The 22,605-nt window shown below is 46.4% G+C and overlaps 1 protein-coding gene across 1 annotated transcript in view; it reads left to right on the forward strand.

The window, feature by feature from the left end:
* Positions 1-467: 467 nt before the first annotated feature.
* LPAR3 (lysophosphatidic acid receptor 3) overlaps positions 468-22,605 on the forward strand; it is a 47,590-nt gene continuing 25,452 nt past the window's right edge. The window contains exons 1-2 of the mRNA XM_040360574.1: positions 468-688; positions 15,796-16,550. Coding sequence (XP_040216508.1) covers positions 15,797-16,550 — 754 coding nt within the window. The 5' untranslated portion in view covers positions 468-688; position 15,796. The remainder of the gene's footprint in view (positions 689-15,795; positions 16,551-22,605) is intronic.

Genomic DNA, 22,605 nt, shown 5'->3' on the forward strand with positions numbered 1-22,605 from the left:
GTTTGGGAGCCATGTCGCACGACCGTGCAATTGCCAGTTAAAGCGACGCAGTGCCGAATCGCAAAAACTGGCCAGGTCCTTTAGCTGCCTAAAGGTCCGGGTCTTAAGTGGTTAATGATGAAGTTGGGAAAAAAATGTTTTTTTTTTTCTAGAGGCTGAAAAACGTTGTTTTTTACAAGCCGAAAAATGATCGTGTGTACGCGGCATTAGATTTGGTAAACTGCAATATATTTTTTTTGTTTTGTTTTTAGATCAGCTTTGCGTATTCATTATTTCCTCTTATTTTCGCACATTTGGAGATCACGGTGACGAGTCTCAGAAGTACGGAAGAGCCGGGCTGTGTTGGTTTGTGGAGGCGATGATCTCGCTCACCGATGGGGCTTGGAATTAGGCGAAGTGCTGTACATGGGGCGATTGATGAGTTAATCTGGGAGGGAGCACTATGCTGTGTCTTGCGTGGGGTGGGACAAGCTGAATGCATTCAGACTGCTTGCAAGTTGTAACCAGCATCTCTCCCCACACTGCTGTCATCTGCTGCCTCTCACACACAGGGAGGATATTAACTGTGACCGGCCAACAACATGCCCACAGATCTCCACCAAACAGGCCAGATGCTTCTGCTGCATCGACCAGCGCCGGTCACCTGTACAAACCACAAAGGGGTCTGATTGGGAGAAGATCTAGCCTGGTAAGTACGGGCGATCTAGAAATCTACTGATTCTGCTAAACCTCATTTTACAATGAGTTCATATATTTTTTGTCTTCTTTTGCATGTTCATTTTTAATATGCTTTTGTAGCACGGCTATATTACAAGTTTGTAATTAAGAGAATTTTTGCAGCTTTTAACCGTATTTAAATTTAAAAAAAAACTTTTAGCAAGTGCAAACAAATTATTACTATTTACTTCTTACAAAGACTGGTGTATAACCGGAGGAAGGATTAAAGCTGAATAAACACAATGGGGATTAAAGTAAAACCTTGGTTTGAGAGTAACTTGGTTTGAGAGCATTTTGCAAGACATTTTGATACATTTTGCCTTGATATACAAGCGATGTCTTGATATAAGAGTAGCGTCATGTCACAACTGAGTATAAAAAAGAAGAGAGGAGCCTCTAAGTGTAGCAATATGGTTACATTGAATGAAGGTACAACATTTAGCAACTTATTGCTACACTTAGAGGCGCCTCTCTTCTCTTTTATACCCTGTAAAAAAAAATGCTTTGATATACAAGTGCTTTGGATTACAACCATGTTTCTGGAACAAATTATGCTTGCAAACCAAGGTTTTACTGTATTTACGAAAGGCAAATCCACTTTGCACTACAAGTGCAAACTATGGGCCAGATTCACAGAAGAAATACGCCGGAGTATCTACTGATACTCCGGCGTATTTTCAAATTTGCCACGTCGTATCTTTAGTTTGAATCCTCAAACCAAGATACGACGGCTTTTGGCTTCGATCCGACAGGCGTACGCCTTCGGATCGTAGGTGTAATACTTCGGCGCCTGCTGGGTGGAGTTTGCGTCGTTTTCCGCGTCGGGTATGCTAATTAGCTTTTTACGTCGATTCACGAAGGTACGCGTGGCCGTCGCATTCTCTTACGTTGTCGCTAGCCGGCTTTTCCCGGCGTATAGTTAAAGCTGCTATTTTGTGGCGTATAGATAGACTTGCCATGTTAAAGTATGGCCGTCGTTCCCGCGTCGAATTAAATTTTTTTTTTTTTTGCGTAAGTCGTCCGTGAAAAGGAATGGACGTAACTCGGTGCGACGTCATTTCGCGCAAAGCACGGCAGGAAATTTCAAAGCGGAGCATGCGCAGTACGTTCGGCGTGGGAACGCGCCTAATTTAAATGATCCACGCCCCATTTGAATTAGGCGGGCTTGTGCCGGAGGGATTTACGCTACACCGCCGCAACTTTACAGGCAAGTGCTTTGTGAATCAAGCACTTGCCCATAAAACTTGCGGCGGTGTAACGTAAATGCGATACGTTACGCCGCCGCTATTCTACCTGAAGCTGGCCCTATGAGTGAAAACTACAAGTGCAAAGTGCACTTGAAATTGCACTGAACGTGGGGAAGCTCTGCCGATTTTATCATCCAATCATGCGCAAGCTAAAATGCTGTTTTTTATTTTCCTTGCATGTCCCCCTCGGAATTACAGCGACTGCACTTCTAAGTGCACTTTTAGTGCAATTTCAAGTGCACTTTGCACTTGTAGTGCAAAGTGGATTTGCCTTTAGTAAATAACCCCATAGGGATTTTTTGTCGATTTGTTTTCCTTCAGATTTACCAAAACCATATAATATGAGGTCAAACCTTAAGACCCCATACACACTATTAGATTTTCTGCAGATTTTTGTCTTCAGATTTACCGAAACCATGTAGTGCAAGGGCCTTCCTGTTTGCATACAAATTGAAACTATTAAGGTTTGACCCCATATTATATGGCAGGGCTCAAAAAGTTCTGAGCTACTAGCCAGGCCTCAAGGCCACTCGCCACCAGTTGCCCCGCCCAACTCCTACCATGTCCCGCCCCCTAAACCCGCCCCCTAGACACGCCCCTCATAAATCTCATGAAATTACACTTAAATGTTTTATGCAGAATTAAGTTATAAAACAAATATTAACAACAACTTTATCCGTGCCCAAAAATGCAGCCTGCCCATGTCTACCAATACAGCAAAATGTCCCCATTTTCCAGCCAGAGTCCCCTCACCCACAATTGCAGCCAGAGTCCCCTCACCCCCCACATTGCAGCCAGAGTCCACACATCCCCCACATTGCAGCCAGAGTCCTCTCCCCCCCACATTGCAGCCAGAGTCCACACACCCCCCACATTGCAGCCAGAGTCCACACACCCCCCACATTGCAGCCAGAGTTCACACACCCCCCACATTGCAGCCAGAGTCCACACACCCCCCACATTGCAGCCAGAGTCCACACACCCCCCACATTGCAGCCAGAGTCCACACACCCCCCACATTGCAGCCAGAGTCCACACACCCCCCACATTGCAGCCAGAGTCCACACACCCCCCACATTGCAGCCAGAGTTCACACACCCCCCACATTGCAGCCAGATTCCACACACCCCCCACATTTCAGCCAGAGTCCACACACCCCCCACATTGCAGCCAGAGTCCACACACCCCCCACATTGCAGCCAGAGTCCACACACCCCTCACATTGCAGCCAGAGTCCACACACCCCCCACATTGCATCCAGAGTCCTCTTCCCCCCCCACATTGCAGCCAGAGTCTACACACCCCTCACATTGCAGCCAGAGTCCACACACCCCCCACATTGCAGCCAGAGTCTACACACCCCCCACATTGCAGCCAGAGTCCTCCCCCCCCCCACATTGCAGCCAGAGTCCACACACCCCCCACATTACAGCCAGAGTCCACACACCCCCCACATTGCAGCCAGAGTCCTCTCCCCCCCACATTGCAGCCAGAGTCCTCTCCCCCCCCCCCCACATTGCAGCCAGAGTCCACACACCCCCCACATTACAGCCAGAGTCCACACACCCCCCACATTACAGCCAGAGTCCACACACCCCCCACATTACAGCCAGAGTCCACACACCCCCACATTGCAGCCAGAGTCCACACACCCCCCACATTGCAGCCAGAGTCCACACACCCCCCACATTACAGCTAGAGTCCACACACCCCCCACATTGCAGCCAGAGTCCACACACCCCCCACATTGCAGCCAGAGTCCACACACCCCCCACATTGCAGCCAGAGTCCACACACCCCCCACATTGCAGCCAGAGGCCTCTCCCCCCCACATTGCAGAGTCCCCCCCACATTGCAGCCAGGGTCCTCTCCGTCTCCCCCCCCCACACACACACTGTAGCCCCCCGCATCCTACCTGTGCTGGGTAGGAGAGGAGGAGGAGGAGCCGCCGCCGCGTTCAAACCGCAGGGAAGATTAGGCTTTCAATTCAATAGCTGTAAGTGTGTTGATGTTCCCCGCAGCGCGCGTGTTCTACAGCCCCTCCCCTCTTGTCCGGGAACCATTGATAGACAGATCACCCATCCAATCCTGGGATGGGTGACTATCAAAGTTTCCCGGACAAGAGGGGAGGGGCTGTAGAACACGCGCGCTGCGGGGAACATCAACATTACAGCTATTGAATTGAAAGCGTAATCTTCCCCGCGGTTTGAACGTGGCGGCGGCGCTTCTGCTCTCCTCTCCTCGCTCGCCCCCCCCCCTGCTCCGAAGCAGCCAGCCAGCCAGCCAGACACTCGCCAGCCCTCAAAATTTACTCGCAAAATGCGAGAGGCGAGTGTAAATTTTGAGGGCTGTTATATGGTTTTGGTAAAACCGAAGACAAAAATCTGCAGAAATTCTAATAGTGTGTACGGGGTCTTAGAGTTTTAATTTGTATGCAATCAGGCACTACATGGTTTTGGTAATACTGAAGACAAAAATCTGCAGAAAATCTCCTAGTGTGTATGGGGTCTTAAGGTTTGACCTCGTATTAAATGGTTTTGGTAAATCTGAAGGAAAACAAATCTACAGAAAATCCCTATGGGGGTCATTTACTAAAGGCAAATCCACTTTTTTGGTTTTGGTAACTCTAAAGAAAATCAGACAACAAAAGTTGTATCGTGTATATTAGGGTTGTCCCGATACCACTTTTTTAGGACCGAGTACGAGTACCGATACTTTTTTTCAAGTAGTCGCCGATACCGAATACCGATACTTTTTTTAAATGTGTCCCCAAATGCAGCCATGTCCCCCACATATGCAGCCATGTCCCTCTAGCCATGTCCCTCACATATGCAGCCATGTCCCTCTAGCCATGTCCCTCACATATGCAGCCATGTCCCTCTAGCCATGTCCCTCACATATGCAGCCATGTCCCTCACATATGTAGCCATGTCCCTCACATATGCAGCCATGTCCCTCTAGCCATGTCCCTCACATATGCAGCCATGTCCCTCACATATGCAGCCATGTCCCTCTAGCCATGTCCCTCACAAATGCAGCAATGTCCCTCTAGCCATGTCCCTCGATGCGGCGGCGCGATGCGGCGGCAGCGGCGGGGGGGGAAAGGGGTGGGAAAGTATTCTATTTAGGTATCGGGGGTATTTGCGCGAGTACGAGTACTCCCGCAAATACTCGGTATCGGTCCCGATACCGATACTGGTATCGGTATCTGGACAACCCTAGTGTATATAGGGTCTTGCAGTGTTACGTTCGAAGGGCAGGGTGGAATGAAAGCTAACTTTGCATTGGCGCGTTTGGATGATGCACTTGTTAGCTGCAAGAAGGGAGACTTGACTGAGGGGACTTAAAGCGTTTTTAAACTCAAAAGCAAACATGTATTATATTTCTGCTTACCAGTCCTAACATGCGGTGGTTACATTGGTTTTCTTTAAGTGTTTGTTTTTTTCCCCTTAATTTTCACCTGGAGATCTGTTAAGTAAAGAAACATGGGTTGAATTCCGAAAGAATTTCTTAGGGAAATCATAACTAAAATCTTTCTTTATAAATTTTGCACCATTAGTGGGCTGCAGCAACAGGCAATTTTCGTGCGACCATCAAATTTAAGTGAATGGGCATGTTGGAAATTTTTGGAAAAAACTAACAAATTTCTAATCAATGATGGGAAAATCGTGCGAGAAATACAATCGAAAAAAAAATGTGCATGAGCTGTGACCTAGAAAGAAAAGAAGATTCCCGGCCACGACAATAATTTTTTGTAGCAACATTGAAGGCTTGGAAGGAAAATGCGTTAGGTATTTGACCCATGAATGGCCAGCTTTAGTCTGTTATTGTTCAGCTTCCTTTAACAAACAAAGCTATCCAGCAAAAATGGCAGTTGGAGGGTTGAGACAAACCATTTAACGCTTATAGGGTGCTTAAAATGTTTTTTATTAATGTATGTAAAATCTTTGGGTACTTGCACACAGTACTGATGTATGAAAATCTGATATTCCTGGCAGAAAAACACAAGGATAGGCGCTTGTGCAATTTTACATGCACATATACACACATGTAAACATTCTTCTAGCTTTATTTTAATCAAGGGTGTGTGGCGTATGTGTGCAAGAATACAGAGCCAGATTCACAAAAAACTCCGGTGGCGTAACGTATCGTCTTTACGTTACACCGCCGCAAGTTTTCAGCGTAAGTGCCTGATCCTCAAAGCACTTACCTGTAAACTTGCGGCGGTGTAACATAAAGCCGTCCGGCGCAAGCTCGCCCAATTCAAATGGGGCATGTACCATTTCAATTAGGCACGCTCCCGCGCCGGACGTTCTGCGCATGCTCCGTTCGCAATTTTCCCGACGTGCTTTGCGCGAAATTACGGCGGCCCAACGTGTTTGTGAATCGCGACGTGCGTAACGTACTTACGCCGCAAAAAAAAAATTCAAATTAGACGCGGGAACGACGGCCATACTTTAACATGGGCTGTGTAAAGTTAAGGCATGAAAAAACATGACTAACTTTGCGACGGGAAAAAAATACTTGCGACGACGTAACGAACGCGAAAACCTTTGTGGATCGCCGTAAAACCTCATTCGCATACCCGACGCTGGAAAACGACGCAAACTCCACCCAGCGGCGGACGAAGTATTGCATCCTAAGATCCGACGGTGTAAGTCAATTACACCTGTCGGATCTTAGGGCTATCTATGCGGAACTGGTTCTATGAATCAGCCGCATAGATACGACAAGAGATACGACGGTGTATCAGGAGATACGCCGTTGTATCTCTTCTGTGAATCTGGCCCACTGATCCATTCGCAGAACACGTTTACGTGTGTACAGGGCCATTCAAAGCAATGGGGTACATTTAGATCAGTAAACAAAATGCCTAAAAAATGTTGCTTTTAGGTGTCGGTGTGCAAGAGTCCTTTTTCCGAAAAGGAATAAAATAAATAAATGTTAGGGATAACTGCTTAAAATGTTAGCCGGAGTTCAGCTTAAATTTGTTAGTCAAGTGGCAGTCCTAGTCATTGCTACTACATAGAGTGTAGGAACCATAGGACAATGGGCCAAATCCTCAGCCAGGCGGCGTAACTTAACTTTCAGCAGTTAAGTTACACTGACTTAAAGTTTCTACCTAAGTGCCTGATCCACAAAGCACTTACCTAGAAATTTCAGGCCGTGTAACTTAAGTGCCGCCGTCGCAAGGCGGTCCTCCTCTCCGGGGGGCGTGTACAATTGGATACGGGTCTGGTATGGATTGTAGGGGGACCCCCTACGTCGATTTTTCGGCGGAGGGGGGGTCTCCTTACAACCCATACCAGACCTAAGCTCCTGGGGGGGAACCCATGCCGGTTTGGATTTTACAAATTGCCGTGGAGTTCTCCCTCGGGAATGCATACCAAATGCCGTCGCTTGAATGTGCTTTTACATGGTGTTACTAACTTTACACTTTGTAAAAGCAGCCCTAGTTTTACACTTGGCAAACTAAAACTTACGGCGAAAAAACGAAGCAGAAAAGCTTTGTGGATCGCCCTAAGTGCTAATTTGCATACCAGAAGAGGCATTTCGACTCGAAATGCCCCCAGTGGCGGATGCGGTACTGCATCCTAAGATCCGGCAGTGTAAGTCTATTACAGATGTCGGATCTTCTGCCTAACTTAGGAAAACTGCTTCTGAGGATCAGTTCCAAAGTTAGAACCAGAGATACGACGGCTTACGCCGGAGTATCTCTTTTGAGGATTTGCCCCAATGTGTGCGCTTTTGGCTGGATCACCAGGCAGGACCATCTTATAGAGCGGGCACCCCTGGGTACTGCCCATGGGCCCCAGGTGTACATGGTGCCCCATCAGGGCCGGTTCCAATCTAGGGAGATGCGGCAATGCTGAGATCAGGTGGCATGGTAACTGCACTGCATACAAGTAACTTTTGCTTTGTTAACAGTGGGGCTCGGGCTAAGCGGGCACTGGTCCGGCGGCAACCTCTGCCTGCCATTTTCAAGCTGTCACCTGAGCCTCTGACCATTGCCGATTGCCAGTCTTGATGGCTCTGCCTCCTCCCAGCTGATGTTCTGTCAAAAGAGCCAACTCATCAAAATCTCCAAACAGGTCACTTTCAGTGACTCTCCCGCAGCTGTAATTGGAGATTTGGACGAGTTACCTGTTTTCACAAAACATTGGCAGCGAATACACTGCGATACATATAATGAGTAAACATTGTTAGTCCCGGCCGCTTATAACCAACAAAATGGCCGCCTCCAAGGCGGTAACAGCTTTTTTCCTCCTTACCCAGTGTTAAATCAAAATGGCCAACTCTTTGTGTACCGTAGTGCAGTGGTCATCAACCCTGCCCTACAGGGCCCACTAACAGGCCAGGTTTTATGTATTACCATGGGGAGATGCAGTCTAGAATACTGCAATCACTGAGCAGCAAATGATATCACCTGTGATGTATTTCAGTTATCTTGCAAACCTGGCCTGTTAGTGGGCCCTGTAGGGCAGGGTTGATGACCACTGCCGTAGTGTATACGCTGTCGGTGTTTTGTGAAAATGGGTAACTCGTGGAAATCTCCAATTACAGAGGCTGAAGAGTCATTGGAAGCGACGTGATTGGAGATTTTGACAAGTTGGCTCTTTTGACAGAAAACTGGTAGTCCGTGGCTGGGAGCAGGTGCACAGTGCACTGTGCCGTCTGTGCCGATCCCATTACTCAATCCAAAATGCTGTGAGTGACATTGAGAGAGAGGATTCAGGATGAACAGCGCAGGATGCTGAAAAGACCCATCATTTTTGGCCTACCTCCTTTTGATTTAGACAATCCCTGCTGTGCCGGCGCTAGCAGCCCCACCCATACTCCACCCCCTGAGGTGGAAATACACACACACAGCGCTGTGCTAGAAGTTTGAGAGGTGTGTGTGTGCAGGGGGCCACAAATTGGAGGAGACACGCACACACTGCAAAATTGGTGAGTGAGTCTACTGTCCAAACACCACCCCCCAACCTTGACAATTGCATATGCTCCTCTCTGGCCTCTGCTGCTGCAAGTCTCTGATTTCAAAAGTTCGCCACTTCTCTGAAAAGCAATCCACACATGGGTTTTGACTGGCGGTGAGAAGGCGATATGACGCCTCCTTACCACAAGTTTTAAACCCCTAAATGCTGCATTACCCCCACCACAAACACATGCATTGCACGCGGTTGTGGGGAAGTTGAAGCTTGGGCCCTTTTATTTGAATGGGTTGCGTTTCGATGAGCGGTAGTGCCCGCCAAATGCAACTGGGGATATATTTCTTGATGCAGTCACAAAGCAAAGCATCGTCCCTGCAGCATATGTACACCCTCAGGTGCTGCCTTGTCAGCTAATGGTTTATTCACTCCAGCTGCTGCATTACAACAAAGGTTTTTTTTTTAACCAAACTTTTTTGAAATATCACACTGACATTTCATAGCGTTCAATTTGCCCGCTGTGCGGTACAAGGTGGTAGATTGTTTCACACTGTGTTGTGCTGAAAAAAGTACTTTTTTTTTTTCAGCGTGCACCACTGCAACTCAGTAGTCTGAAGTGAACATACCAGAAACAAGGCATTTTGCTGGAATAGCTACCCACTGCATCTGGTGTGAATATACCTTAACCACTTGCCACCCACTCGCAGTCGTTTTATGGTGGACGGGCGGCACAGGCAGGCCAGACAACATACCCGTATGTTGCTACCTGTCTTCTGGGTTTTTGGGGTGCACACGCATGACCCCTGCCAACCCGTTGATGGTTTTGGCAGAAACCTGCTGATCTGCTGTGTCCAATCACAGCACAGAGTTCTGTGTTTATAAAAGAAATTGGGGCAGGCTTGTAGGGGCCCCAGAGCATTAATTTGCCCAGGGGCCCATGATGGTATTAAGATGGCCCTGCCACCAGGTAAAAATAAAGGGGAAAAAGCCTAAAAAAAAGAAAACGAATACAGCCATAACATTTAAAATTGGTAAGCTGCAATATATTAAATTTCTTCTTTTAAATTTAGTAAAAGGTGTTCTATATTATTGCATACCTTCCTCCATGTAAGATGTCAAACTGCAGCTTCCACATTTCCTAATAACATCCCTGGACTCCCTTCCTACCCCCTTTATTTTTCCCTTACCTTGATAATGTCCTAATACTTCTTTTTCACCAACTTCCTCCCTATCCAATCCACTATAGGTAAATAGTTGAGTTGGCAACGCATTTGCTCCTACCAATAAAGCTTTTTTGAATCAAATAGAAAAATGAAACACAATCTGGGAGGTGCACCAAGAAGTGTATGAACTTAATATGAATGTGTTCTTAGTGGGCAGGTTCTAATGACATCATAACAGGAAACTGAAGCAAGGGTGGGAGAGGAGGAGGAGGTGTATGCCATAAACTGCACTAGGATTTGCTGATATTTTTTCCAAGGTGACAATGCCTATACAGATATATAGCTCCAATGTGCCATCATTTACTCCTGATGGGTAGACACAATGCCGAGAGGTGACAGCTCTATGATAATTTTAAAAAGGGCCAGCAAGGGTTGTCCGAACGTAAAATAATTAGGCTCAGGAGGGGCTGTTTTTTAGAATACAAAAAGGCCCAGAATAGTTGAAAGTAACTTCCATAACCCTCAGGAGCCATTTACAGCCCATTACACTCTTAAAGTGGAACTTAAAGGGATTGTAAAGGTTTGTGTTTTACACCTTATGCATCCTATGCATTAAGGTGAAAAAACACAAACCTATCACTGGTCCCCCAGCTCCCCGTTTTACTTACCTGAGCCTGTTTGTCTACTCTGCGTGCCTGCCGTCTTCCTCTCCATGGAGTCCCAGCTTTGATTGGATAGATTGATAGCGCTGCTGTGTATCAAATCCAATGACGCGGGGGGGCGCCGGGGGGCGGAGCCGAGTCATAAACTTGGCGTCTATGGACGCTGAGTGTATGATTTAGGAGCGTGCCCGCAAGGTAGCCCCCTCAGGAGAGGACTTCTCCAAAGGGGTTATCTAATGCAGGGAGGAGCCGCGAGAGCCGCCGAGGGACCCCAGGAGAGGATGTTCGGGGGCCACTCTGTGCAAAACGAGCTGCACAGTAAGTATAACATGTTTGTTATTTAAAAAAAAAAAAAAAAGGAACCTTTGGTATCACGTTAACTGTATCTGAGCACCAGAAACATGCTATTTAATCAATTTATAGCATTCAAAGCAAATTTGCCCATCTATCTATGTTTTCGTTCTTTATTTTGTTGAGATATCGCTTTGAAAAGTCCCCCCTAGCATTTCGGTCACAGCCATCTTGCATAAGGGCAGATGATTCACTACCTAGACGTCATCTGCCCTTTCCTCAGGCATGCAGGCAGGAGAGTGTGCTTAGCTGAGAAAGACCCTTCTTCTCCCCTCCTCCGGATAAAAGAAAAAAAATGACCATGAAGACTCCTCCTGGGTAAGGATGAGCTCTGGCGTGTTTGCATGCTACACGTGCAGAGCCCGCCAGGAAGTGTGCACGGCGCTGCGCTAATCACAGCCAGGGAGACATTGTCCCGATGCTCGGCTGCAGAGATAGGGAAATGTCTCCCTGGCTGTGATTAGCGCAGCGCCGTGCACACTTCCTGGCGGGCTCTGCACGTGTAGCATGCGAACACGCCAGAGCTCATCCTTAATCCTGGGATGTCGGACATCAGTTTGGCCTAGGCCAGAAATCAGGAAGCAACTCAAGAAATGTAAAAAAAAATGTTTAAAACATGTAAATATGATAAGAAAGTATATCTATTTACTAATGCAAGCAGCATAAGGATTAAAAATAGTTAATGTTGATTGAGAGCATTTAGTTCTGCTTTAAAAAAATACCAAAAAAACACCTTAATTTCCCCTTCTTAATTGACTCCAATGTGGTGAAATTCTCCCAATTTTGTGCCAAAATTTCAAGAAAAAAAACTTTCGACTTCGCTTATCTCTATGAGTGAGTCATTTAACTGGAACCAGTATGAAATTGGCACGTGAACGAGTGTACCACATGCTTGCTTAACCTCTGCTGTACCACAAGTGTCTTTTATGGATTATTAATAAATTTGAAGATATTTAGGAGCATGTATGGAGTTGCGGATCATCTCCTTCTATTACTTGTGATGGCAGCTGTGTGACTGCTCATCCTGCACCCGACAGCTCTTGAAGATTTTCTTAGATTTCAGGGTAGTAGCACCATTTTTTTAATTTTATGTGACCACAAGTCAGTGACTCACTATGTACAGCAGGGGTCCTCAAAACTAAGGCCCGCGGGCCGGATCCGGCCCGCCAGTGTGATTTACCCGGCCGCGGACTATCGCAGCAATCCCCCTTCCCTCTGCTACCTTTTTATCACACAAGATGAGAAACATGACAGGTCCAGACAAAAGGCGAGTCTTTTGAGTTAAGCAGCGGGGCGGTTTCAGCAATCAAACTCCTGCCTTTCACTAGCAAAGCCCCGCCCTTTGTCTGGATTTGCCATGCTTTGCGTCTTGTGTGATTGAGGTAGCAGAGAGGCGGAGTGCTGGGATGTTATAGAAGGGGCAGCAGTGTAATATCGATGGGGGGATCTGTGATAGGGTGGGGGATTTGTGATGGGGAGGCCTGTTATGGGGGGCTATGTGAGGAGAGGAGTTTGTGTTGGGTGGGCGTTGTGATGGGGGGAAGTCTGTGATGGGAAGGATCTGATATGGGGGGGACCTGATATGGGGGCTTTTTGATGGGGGAAATCTGTGAATGGAGAGGAGTCTGTGATGGCGGACCTGTTATGGGGGGTCTATGATGGGGTGGTCTGTTATTGAGGGCTTTGTGATGCAGAGGTGTTTGTGTTGGGGGGCTTTATGATGGGGAGGATCTGTTATGTTTTTTTTTTTTGATGGAGAGGAGTTTGTGGTGGGGTCTGTTATTGGGGGCTTTGTGATATAGAGGAGTTTGTGTTGGGGGGCTTTGTGATGGAGAGAAATTTGTGTTGGGAGGGCTTGTGATGGGGGGCCTAATATGGGGGAATCTTTGATGGGGGGAGGAATCTGTGATGGGGTGGTTCCGTGATGAGGGGGGTCTGTGTTGTGGAGGGGTTCTGTGATGAGGAGAGTCTGTGAAATACTAATAAGTTTTTATGTTGAATAAAACTGTTCTTTATTTTAAATATTGTATTGTTTTTTTCCTGTTTTTTAAACTATAGTCCGGCCCTCCAACAGTCTGAGGGACAGTGAACTGGCCCCCTGTTTAAAAAATTTGAGGACCCCTGATGTACAGTATTGGTGCCAGGATCAGCGCCTGCACCTTTAAAAATTCATTTAACAATGGCTGCCCCATATTTCTGTCCTCATGTGTTCCCTTTAAATCCTTGCATGCTCTGTCACCCTCAAAGACCTGTTGATTGTCCGGGTCTGCAGGTGGCTGCAATAACCATCTGTGCACATTTAAAGCTAGACTTGGTACTATTGGTGGTCAGGGCAGCCTTCACAAGTTTTGGGGCCCCTTACACAGCTTTTGGCAGGGCCCCCCTGGGGCAGAGAACCGTGAGGGGGGGGGGGGTGCTGATGAAAAAAAAAGAAGTGTAATCTCTCCTGACCTAGGATAATAAGCCGGGGGGGGGGGGGCGCATCATCGGGCACCTTACAGGTGTAATGCAAAATAAAAAAATAAAAAAATGAAGGGCGCTGGTTGGGCCTGTAAGGGACCCTGGGGACCATTGGGCCCCTTTATAGGTGCAATGCAAAAAATAAAATTAAAAATAAAATAAAAAATAAATAAAAAGGAGGGCCAGTCAGGCCTGTAAGGGGCCCTGGGGACCATCGGCCCCCTTACAGGTGTAATGCAAAAAATAACGGGAGGGGGGACAGCCAGGCCCCTTCAGGTGTAATGTCTGTACCCCCCTGATGGCGACCCTGTTGGTGGTTCTGTAACAATGTTTCTGTAATAGACTGCGTGAGGCCAGTTCCCTTTTCAAGGACTTGAGGGACAATCCCCCCCCCCCCCCCTCATGGTTTATGCGTCTTATCTGAACTCTGCATTACCCTGTACCACACTTTTCTTCCCTACACTGGAAGGGTTAGTGCTGTTGCCATCTCACCCACTGTGGGCACTCGGCTGACACCGTGGGAACTGTGTCACTACACACCCTTTGGTACAGCCAGGAGAATATGTAATTACTGGAAATGCACTTCTATTACCCTGACTGGATAAAACGTGACTGTGAAAATACGTTTCCTGATTCTGAATATGGTGCAAATAAATTGCTGGGAAAATTTGTGTGCCCCCGTGGTGCCCATAGCAATTGAGGCTGACCACGCAAGAGCCGATTTTAATAAGAAATCCAATGCCAATGATTTATATATTTATATGGTAGAGATTAAATGCATTGACAGCTTTTAAATGTTTTAATTTTTTTTTAACCCTCTCCCTCTGTAGATAAAAAAATACAGCCTTTAGAGTGTACAGTATTGGTTTTCTACATTTAAAATGAGATTTTATGAAGAGCACCAGCTGATGATATAAGCAGAGAGAGTCAGCCACTGTGTGCCCAAAATATGTCACTTTGAGGTTTCTTAGTACATATACAAAGCGTGAATTACTTGGTTGAGTATTCTCCAATAACGCATTTGTTGCTATGACGTATTCTTACTACTCTGCCTTGATTCACAGAGCTCTGATGTTACAGATAGACATACTGCCCGTTCATTCTGATGCTCATGGACCCAAAAGGATAAGGGGGTCCATCAGTGCAGTACATGCATTGCTATACACTGTGGGGGTTATTTACTAAAGGCAAATCCACTTTGCACTACAAGTGCACTAAAAGTGCACTTGGAAGTGCATTTGCTGTAGATCCGAGGGGGATATGCAAGGAAAATAAAAAAACAGCATTTTTGCTTGTACATGATTGGGTGATAATACAGTCCTGATCAAAAGTTTAAAACCACTTGAAAAATGGCAAAAAATCATATTTTACATTATTGGATCTTAAAGCGGTGGTTCACCCTTATTAACATGTTTTTAGCATAAAATTCGGCATAGTAGCGCGAGCTACAGTATGCCTGTCTTTATTTTTTTATCCCCGTACTCACAGTGTAATCGTAGACACAAGATTTCGACTCCCCACGGGGAATGGGCGTTCCTATGGAGAGGGAAGGTGATTGACGGCCGGCTCTGGCACGTCACGCTCCCCGAAGACAGCCGGAACAGGTCTCGGCTCTTCACGGCGCTATACGGCGCTTGCGCACAGACTATGCGCAGGCGTCCTTTTTTTAAAGGGCCCCGAGGTCCCGGATGGCAACCCCTCTTTTTTGTAATTTCTTTTTATAAACAAAAAAAAAAAATTTGTGTATATATATATATATATATATATATATTTTTTTTTTTAAAGGGCCCAGAGGTCCCCAGGGCCCCAGATGGCAACCACCCTTTTTAAAAAAAATATATATATATTTTTTATTTCTTTTTATTAAAGGGCCAGATGGCTACCCCCTTTTTTAATATATATTTTTCTTTATTTCTTCTTTCTTTTGTAAAGGGGCCCCCCCGCTTCACAATTTGCGGCACTCCCCCCCGCTTCTCAATTTCAGGCGGCAGCACCCCCCCCCGGTTCTCTGCTCCAGGAGGGCCCATGCCTGAAGCTGTGTAAGGGGCCCCATAAATCCTGATGGCGGCCCTGCCTAAGACTTCTGAGCTAGGAAATACATCTTGTATGACCCCAATGGCTGTGTGCATGAGCCCTTAAAATCTGTGAATTCAAAAAATAATGTCACTGGTTACATGTGGAGAACGCCACTTGTTTTCACTTTTTAATAAATAAGGGCATAGATATTGCAAAAAATGTAACCTCCTGTTTTGTTTTTCACCTTCAGGATGAGAGCCCCATTCAGAATGAACGCCTGTCATTACGATAAGCGGATGGACTTTTTCTACAATCAGAGCAAATCTCAAACAGAGGATGATTGGAGCGGCACCAAGCTAATCATGTTGTTTTGTTTTGGTGCTTTCTGCAGTTTGTTCATATTCATGTCAAATTTGTTAGTGATCGCAGCCGTCGTGATAAACAAAAGGTTCCATTACCCGTTCTATTATTTATTGGCCAACTTAGCGGCTGCGGACTTGTTCTCTGGGATTGCCTATATTTTCATGATGTTTCACACGGGACCAGTGTCCAAAACGCTCACTGTTCATCGATGGTTCCTGCGGCAGGGCCTCTTGGATACTAGCATGACTGCATCGCTGGCGAATCTCCTGGTCATCGCCGTTGAGAGGCACATATCTATTGTACGAATGAGAATCCATACCAACCTCACCAAAAGGAGGGTGACCTGTCTCATTCTGCTTATCTGGGGTATTGCTATTTTTATGGGTGCTGTGCCCACGTTGGGCTGGAACTGTATTTGTGATATCACCACATGCTCCTCCCTTGCACCCCTTTACAGCCGGAGTTATCTTACTTTTTGGACTGTCTCTAATTTGGTCGTTTTTCTAATCATGGTGGTGGTCTACCTGAGGATTTACATGTATGTCCAGAGGAAGACCAACGTCTTGTCTTCACACACCACTGGTTCAATCAGCCGAAGACGGACTCCAATTAAGTTGATGAAGACAGTCATGACTGTATTAGGTAAGAAAGAGTGGAAGGGTCTTCTGTTATACCAGGCAGAACGTAGAATGTTCAGGGAAAACACTGTTTGGGGAGGGGATGTTTTCTCATAACACAACCCACCGAAACAGGTGAAAGTTTTTACATAATGCGCTCCAGACCCCAAAATTCTCTCCGCATGTAACTTCCCCTGCAGACCCTCTATTGGTGGTTGTTACACACATGGTGGGGAATGTAGGTGGAGCTCCGACTCCTTAACTAGTTTGATAAGAATTTCTTGTCCAACTCTACTTGAGGAAAGCTGAGTGGTGCTTCTTGGGTCCATTTATTGGGTAAACTTTTTTTGAGATGATGGAAATGGTGGGCTGTATATATAAAATGGGATTATATATTGCGATTTATATTCAGTATGGACTATGGTAGCTTTCTTATACAGACACTTTATCTTCTCCTCTGTCTCATATTGTCTCCCCTATCCCGTATCTTCTCCCATGTCCGTATCTTCTCCCCTACCCGTATCTTCTCCCCTGTCCGTATCTTCTCACCTACCCGTATCTTCTCCCCTGTCCGTATCTTCTCACCTACCCGTATCTTCTCCCCTGTCCCGTATCTTCTCCCCTACCCGTATCTTCTCCCCTGTCCCGTATCTTCTCCCCTGTCCCGTATCTTCTCCCCTGTCCGTATCTTCTCCCCTGTCCCGTATCTTCTCCCCTATCTGTATCTTCTCCCCTGCACGTATCTTCTCCCCTGTCCGTATCTTCTCCCCTACCCGTATCTTCTCCCCTGTCCGTATCTTCTCACCTACCCGTATCTTCTCCCCTACCCGTATCTTCTCCCCTGTCTGTATCTTCTCACCTACCCGTATCTTCTCCCCTGTCCGTATCTTCTCACCTACCCGTATCTTCTCCCCTGTCCGTATCTTCTCGTTCTCCCCTGTCCCGTATCTTCTCCCCTGTCCTGTATCTTCTCCGCTGTCCATATCTTCTCCCCTGTCCTGCATCTTCTCCCCTGTCCCGTACCTTCTCCCCTGTCCCGTACCTTCTCCCCTGTCCCGTATCTTTTCCTCTGTTCTTTATCTTCTCCCCTGTCTCGTATCTTCTCATCTGTCCCGTATCTTCTCCTCTGTCCCGTATCTTCTCTTCTGTCCAATATCTTCTCCCCTATCCATATCTTCTCCCCATGTCCTGTATATTCTCTCCCCTGTCCTGTATCTTCTCCCCTGTCCCATATCTTCTCCTCTGTCCCGTATCTTATCCTCTGTCCCGTATCTTCTCCTCTGTCCTGTATCTTCTCCCCTGTCCCGTATCTTCTCCCCTGTCCTGTATCATCTCCTCTGTCCCATATCTTCACCCCTGTCTCGTATCTTCTCCACTGTCCCGTATCTTCTCTTCTGTCCCGTATATTCTCCTCTGTCCCGTATCTTCTCCTCTGTCCTGTATCTTCTCCTCTGTCCCGTATCTTCTCCCCTGTCCCGTATCTTCTGCTCTGTCCCGTATCTTCTGCTCTGTCCCGTATCTTCTGCTCTGTCCCGTATCTTCTGCTCTGTCCCGTATCTTCTCCCCTGTCGCGTATCTTCTCCCCTGTCCGTATCTTCTCCCCTGTCCCGTATCTTCTCCCCTGTCCCGTATCTTCTCCTCTGCCCCGTATCTTGTCCCCTGTCCCGTATCTTCTCCCCTGTCCTGTATCTTTTCTCTCCTGTCTCATAACATTTCCTCTGTTCATATGTTCTCCTCTGTCTGTATCATGGGTCATCTGGGATCATATTTAACCAATCTGCAGTCTGTCGAACAGTTAAAGTATAATCTTCCATAGATGATTATTGAAATTCTATGTTATAGTAAGGAATGTTCTTACATCTGTAGTGTGCATTTTTATATTTGGTACATACATTTGTAGATATATACCTTTTAAGTCCCTCTCTTTATTGATATATGGTCATATAATATATTTTTATAGCCATATAATACATCTACAGCACACAGAAGATAATTGTGGTCCCATGATGATCATTATGGGATGGTTGGTTGGATTGTATATGCCTTGTTGGCCAAGCACATTAGAGAAAATTGTAGATAGTGTGTAAGAACCTATTATCAATATGAAACATCAGTGTAATAATAGATGCTCTGTACATATTGATAATTAGGGTTATGAAATTCTATGGATTTGCTACCTCCTTTCTCCTGAAAAGGTAGATACACACACACCTATGGGGTCACTCATGCAGGCTCACTCTTGAGCCCCGCTCTATAGGCCAGATTCTCAAAAGAGATACGCCGGCGTATCGCCTGATACGCCGTCGTATCTCTGAGTCTGCCCGTCGTATCGATGCGCCTGATTTAAATAATCAGTTACGCATAGATAAGCATTAGATCCGACAGGCGTAAGGCTCTTACGCTGCCGGATCTTAAATGCAATTTTTTTTTCGCCGCTAGGTGTCGCCGACGTCGTTTTCCCGATCGAGTATGCACATTAGCAAAATACGCAAATTCCCGAATGTACGCCCGACCGACGCAGTGAAGTTACGACGTTTATGTAAGATTTGCGACGTGTAATGTTGCCCCTGGGTATATGAGGCGCAGTCAATGTTAAGTATGGCCGTCGTTCCCGCGTCGAAATTTGAAAATTGACGTCGTTTGCGTAAGTCGTCCGTGAATGGCGCTGGACGTCATTTACGTTAACGTCGAAACCAATGACGTCCTTGCAACGTCATTTAGCGCAATGCACGTCGGGAAATTTTAGGGACAGCGCATGCGCAGTACGTTCGGCGTGGAAACGCGCCTAATTTAAATGATCCACGCTCCCTAGCCGGATCATTTGAATTAGGCGGGCTTGCGCCGGAGGATTTACGTTACGCCGCCGCAACTTTACAGGCAAGTGCTTTGTGAATCAAGCACTTCCCCGTAAAACTTGCAGCGGCGTAACGTAAATGTGATACGTTACGCCGCCGCAGATTTACGCGATTATACGTGAATCTGGCCCTATGTGTTCTTTAACACACAGAACAGGGTTCAGCCACACCCCCCACTCCCTCCTCACTGGCTGTGATTGAGGGAGCGGTGGGGCTGAACCCATGAAGAGGGAGAGAGTCAGGAGAGCAGCTGCTCTTGTGCACATCGCTGGATCGAGACTGGGCTCAAGTAAGTATAAGGGGGGGGGGGGAGAAGGTCTTTAACCTAAATGCAGAGAATTCAAGAAATTAAAAAACCATCAGCCTTCAAAACCACTTTAATGTAAAATATAATCGGCTTTCTGATATATACAACGTACATAGGAGTACGGGTCTGAAAGCCAACCAGAACAGAGTGATTTGTGTTAACTTTTGCTAATTTTAAAGTTATCTAACCAATTTCTCTATCCATACAAATGGTTTGGATTCACAAATCTCTTCTATTGTATTCTGACGGAATACCCAAACAGTCCCTTCTACTGATTAGCGGCAGACGCTGTTCGGCTGTCAATATTCATCCCGACTTCTAAACCAAAAACCAATTGAGCAATCGATTTTTGTCAAACCAGAAGGGCCACCCACTGATAGAATGTGAATGTCAGCGGAATCCTATGAATTGGCTCAAGTTCTAACAGTGTACAGCCAACTTAAAGCAGAGTTCCACCCAAAATTGGAACTTCTGCTTATCCCACTCCTCACCCCCTTACATGCCACATTTGGCATGTAATGTTTTTTTTGGGGGAGGGGGTAGGGGCTTCAGGAGGAGTGGGACTTCCTGTCCCACTTCCTCCTTCCGCCGAGAGGCTGGTTAGGCAATTAAGCTTAATCACCTACAGCAGCCCCTCCCTGTAGGCGATCGCCTAGGACACGTCACAGGTCCTAGGTGATCTCCTGTCCAATCAGACGGCGCAGCGCCGCTCGCGCATGCGCATGCGCAGTGGGTGCCCGGCCGTGAAGCCGAAAGCTGTCACGGCCGGGTGCCCACAGTTGAAATGAAGACGCCGGCCGGGGAGGGGGGAGAGGAGCGGAGCCGTCGCGTCGCTGGAGCAGGTAAGTGTATGTTTATTAAAAGATAGCAGCTACACTTTTTGTAGCTGCTGACTTTTAATAAACATAAAAATTGGCTGGAACAACCCTTTAAGGCAGTGTTTCTCAACTCCAGTCCTCAGGCCCCCCCAACAGGTCAGGTTTTCAGGATTTCCATTATTTTGCACAGGTGATTTGATCAGTTTCACTGCCTTAGTAATCACCACAGCCTTTTCATCTGAGGGAAATCCTGAAAACCTGACCTGTTGGGGGGGCCTGAGGACTGGAATTGAGAAACACTGCTTTAAGGGAACATTTTACAATAGGGACACCTGTTCCCGATGACAATTGTCTAAGAGAAGTTTTCTTCCCCTGTTAAGAGCATAACTTTAACTTAATGTATCACTCGGGATAAGAAGAGTGACCCTTTAACAAGGCCACAAACCGCAAAACACCTCCCCTCCCCCCCTCCATTTACCACCCCCCCTCCACTATTATTGGCTCTATGCAAAATGTAAAAGACAGCTTGGGCTGGAGATACATTTAACCTCCCTGGCGGTATTATTATGTCAGGTTTTTGATGCTGAAAGCGGTACCATTATTTTGCATGGAAATTTGGCGTTTTATATTGTAGGCCTCACTTAAATCTGTCCAAACAAGAGTCTAGTAGACATCCCGGGACATCCCGGGGATGATAAAGTTTGAAACACAAAATCATAAATTATAATATAATAAATAACTATAAATAATTATAACAAATAATAATATAATAATAATAAAAATTATTCAATAATGTAATTAAATCAAAAACACTGAAATTTGTGAATCGAGCGAGACATGGCGGCTTGCAGATCACAGCGGGGAGACATCGCAGGATCCAGGGGACAAGGAAAGTAAGTAAGAGAGCTGCCGCTCCAGGTGAGCTCACTAAGGTAATTGATGTCCACTCAGAAGCAGATGGGTGCTGGCAATGCACAGGATGTGCAAAAACAATAAGGATATGGACAGCCGCACTCCAGTAACTTGAAAAAAGACGTGCCCTTTATTGGGTACAGGAAAAAATGCACTACAGGTATCAGCACACAGTGGGATAAACAGCTGACGCGTTTCGCATTGAGTGTCAATGCTTAATCATAGCTATAGACAAGGAAAGTAACCTGTACATGGATCCTGCAATGCAATCCCGAGTGTGGCTTGGGGTTAACGCTTTTGGTATGAAAAATTAACCCCGAGCCAAACTCGGGAATACAGCTCAGCAGGTTAAAGGAGCTCAGATATATAACTGTTGAAATGTTTTCAATCGGTCTGATTAATCTGTATAGTATAAGTGACAGCAGAGGCCGTGACTATATAGAAACTAAGAATAGTGACGGCAAAACAAAGACCAAGTGGTCCATCAACTCTGCCCCATTTTTTTCGTGTTTCTTTTTGTTTCGTTTTGTTCCGTTGACTGACTACTGGAAGTCCACTCCGAGTAATCAACTGTTTGGGTAAAATATTTTTTCAGGCCTACCATGCACAGTTCCAATCTCGGCCAGTTCAGCAGGAACCAGCCGAGAGTCAAACCATTTATGGGCAGGCTGAATGTACCAAGTTGTTCGATGGATCAACTTGGATACTTCTACCCTTCCGTATTCACTTCCGATTATTGCAAGCGGGTTCTATAGCCGTTAGCGAATATCACTTTCCCTGCCCCCACCCCTCCCTGTAGGGCAGGGGTGGGGAACCTTTTTTCTGCCAAGGGTCATTTGGATTTTTGTAACATCATTCGGGGGCCGTACAAAATGATCAACTTAAAAATTAGCCTGTTATATTTGGTCAAACATTTTTTTTGTATAACCTCAGACAGTAACCCCCACAGTAGTGCAGACCTCAGACAGTAACCCCCACAGTAGTGCAGACCTCAGACAGTAACCCCCACAATAGTGCAGACCTCAGACAGTAACCCCCACAGTAGTGCAGACCTCAGACAGTAACCCCCACAATAGTGCAGACCTCAGACAGTAACCCTCACAATAGTGCAGACCTCAGACAGTAACCCCCACAGTAGTGCAGACCTCAGACAGTAACCCCCCCCAATAGTGCAGACCTCAGACAGTA

Source organism: Rana temporaria, chromosome 7, assembly GCF_905171775.1.
Source record: "Rana temporaria chromosome 7, aRanTem1.1, whole genome shotgun sequence".
Classification (NCBI taxonomy): Eukaryota; Metazoa; Chordata; class Amphibia; order Anura; family Ranidae; genus Rana; species Rana temporaria.